Raw genomic sequence first — 2,925 nt, 5'->3', positions numbered from 1 at the left:
GCCTGGTCAACATGGTAAAACCCTGTCTCTACTAAAATTACAAAAATTAGCCAGTTGTGGTGGTGCACGCCTGTGATCCCAGCTACTCAGGAAGCTGAGGCAGGAGAATCACTTGAACCTGAGAGGCAGAGGTTACAGTAAATTGGGATCGCGCCACTGCACTCCAGCCTGGGTGACAGAATATAAACCAACCAACAAACACAATAAGTAACAGTTTAATCAAGTATTTTCTCTACCCAGTTACTTGGAACTTACTCAGAGTCCGTATGATTAATGTGAACTATGTCTCTTTTTTTTTTCGAGACAGGGTCTTGCTCTGTTGCTCAGGGTGAGTGCAACGGCCAATCACAGCTCAATGCAGCCTGGAGTGCCTGGGCTCAACCACAGGTGTGCACCACCATGCCTGGCTAATTTATTTTTTTATAGAGACCAGGTCTCACTATACTGCCCTAGCTGGTCTCAAACTCCTGGACTCAAGTAGTCCTGCTGCCTTGGCCTCCCAAAGTGCTGGGATTACAGGAATGAGTCACTGCACTTGGGCAGAATGAACTGCTTTCAAAGCAGAAATAAATCATGTAATGAATGGCAAAAATAAATGTCAGGCCCAACTGAATCAGAATATATCAAGCACAGATAGGCACTGGTATTTTTTTCCCCCAGAAGAGTCCAAGATGTAGTAGAGAACTCTTGCTAAAAAGATGTATTATGGGCTGGACACGGTGGCTAACTCCTGTAATCCCAGCACTTTGGGAGGCTGAGGTGGGTGGATCACCTGAGGTCAGGAGTTTGAGCCCAGCCTGGCCAACAGAGTGAAATCCCATCTCCACTAAAAATCCAAAAATTAGCTGGGCATAGTTCTGGACGCCTATAATCCCAGTCTCAGGAGGCTGAGACAGCAGAATTGCTTGAACCTGGGAGGTGGAGGTTGCAGTAAGCCGAGATCGCACCACTGCACTCCAGCCTCGGCAACAGATGTCTACCTGATCACCAGAATCCCTTGGGGAACTTTCCTAACAAATTCCTAAGCTCCATAAAGTAACTCTCTAGGGGAACCTGGACCCTCTGATGATCACGTTTAGGAATCTGTGCATTTTGTCACTTCAACCTATGCTCTCTGCAGCTCCTACAGTTTCGTAACAAAGAACCATAACCTAGACAAAATACAGGCCAGGCACTCCAAGCTGGGCAACAGAGCAAGACTCTGTCTCAAAAAAAAAAAAAAAAAAAAAGCAACTGTAAGCCAGCAATGATCTTAAGAATCAAAAGATAATTCTCCTCGCACCACATATGCGTGCATATCCTTTCACGTCGTGGTATACACCATCCGTTCTCCACTCCACTGTTTCTAATTTTTTCCCCTGCTGGCAAGAAAACTACAAAACTCTTTTGTTTCTTTCAAGGTGATAAATGGCTTTGCTTTGGACTTCTTGGGAAGAGTACAACACACTCTGCCGGAAAAGTTACTCAATTTTCTATACCACATGTGTCTGGGTGTTGGTATGGGTGTGGGTGAAGAAAGCGACAGACCATCTGTGCTTAAGGCCATCTCATGGATGGCCTGAAGAACTGAGTCTAGTTCTATTCCAAGTCCCAAGCCACCAGACAAAGGTTCTAGCACTTGACCAAATGCCTACAGGCCAGAGCCCTCTAAAGCTGACAACAGCTAAGAATGCTTCTGTCCCTTACACAAAAGAAACTATCTTCAAATGGCTGAAGGCATTTATTTGGGCACCATACCTTTAGGCCGAGGCCTGCCAGTCTCTGGACGGCTACGGCGTAGGGTGGCAGGCACAATCTCCGGGGGCAGATGAAGGTAATCACGGAGATACTGGATACCCTCATTGGTAAGGTACCAGTAGAAATGTCTCCAGGCAAACTGTTCCTTCACGTAGCCTCGGGACTTGAGAGACTGTAAGGCAAAAAACTTACTGTTAAGGCATAAGTAGAAACTTGGATCATCCTAGAGAAGTCTCCAGTCCCAGCCCTTCAAGTTAGCAAGCAGCCCCGGCAGTCCTGACCTCCCCTTTGGAACTTGCCTTGAACGTTAGGGAAAGATCCTCCATCCTAACCCAGTCTTCCTCCTCACCCTCCTACCTGCATGGCCTTCATGACATGAAGGTTGGGCACATTCTTGTCTGCCAGCTCCGGGTGCTTAGGCATGTGGACATCCTTCTTGGCCACCATGACTCCCTCCTTAAAAAGGAGTTCGTAAATGGCAATCCGGTTCTTCTTAGGCATCAACATCTGCAAGAAGGAGATGACTGTCAAGAGCACTTCTGAGTAACGAGGCCGGGGTCCGGTAATCAAGTTCGTGACCCTAAAGTGACCCACACAAAACCATAGACAACATGCCGGTGGGACGACTCGGCTTCACAAAACAGATTCGGCAGAGGCCAGCTCCGTCCCTCCCCATCCCCAAAAACAATTCTGGTGGAAAAGTTGCCAGTATGTTAAAACCAGCATAGTGGTGTACATTCGCGCCAAACTTCCTTAAGTTATCACAATTACAAAGGTCAATGGCGGGTGAGAGGAGCAGACCCTGTATTATCGGGAGCAGCTAGAAGCCGTCAGCGACTGTACCCAGCGCGGAATAGCGCGGCTGTACCATAAGGTACACAGGGAAGGCCTGGAGGAGTAAAAGGCCCCGCTTCTTGAAGGACCCAAGGCCTTCGCACCCTCGTTTCCTACCACACCTCCCCCAAAGTAGAGCTCCAGTGCCAGGCAAGGAGGCAGTCGGGGGAGTCCTGTCCCCAAGGAAAAAGCGTATCGGCAGGACACTGTCTCCCTAGTCTCACCTGGCAGGTCTCCGCCACGCACTGCCTTCATCCTCCCCCTCTCCCTCGGACAATCTTCGCCTACCAGCGGCCCCCTACCCCATAAAATAAGCCTCCAGCCCCTGTCGCTACTCAGAAATGGGTGTGTGGG

General features: G+C 48.9%; 1 protein-coding gene across 4 annotated transcripts in view; it reads right to left on the bottom strand.

Moving 5' to 3' along the window:
* RPS10 (ribosomal protein S10) overlaps nt 1-2,925 on the bottom strand; it is an 8,580-nt gene extending 5,655 nt beyond the window's left edge. For 3 of the 4 annotated variants that reach the window (XM_011945419.1, XM_011945418.1, XM_011945417.1), the window contains exons 1-3: nt 2,796-2,925; nt 2,095-2,244; nt 1,738-1,909 (exon numbers count right to left, since the gene is read on the bottom strand). In XM_011945419.1, the coding sequence (XP_011800809.1) occupies nt 1,738-1,909; nt 2,095-2,244 (322 nt within the window). In that variant the 5' untranslated portion in view covers nt 2,796-2,925. The other variant, XM_011945420.1, reaches the window with a different exon arrangement.

This window comes from Colobus angolensis, unplaced genomic scaffold, assembly GCF_000951035.1.
Source record: "Colobus angolensis palliatus isolate OR3802 unplaced genomic scaffold, Cang.pa_1.0 Scaffold24, whole genome shotgun sequence".
Taxonomy (NCBI): domain Eukaryota; kingdom Metazoa; phylum Chordata; class Mammalia; order Primates; family Cercopithecidae; genus Colobus; species Colobus angolensis.
The sequence above is the reverse complement of the archived record's forward strand: the minus strand, read 5'-3'. Positions and strand labels throughout refer to the sequence as shown.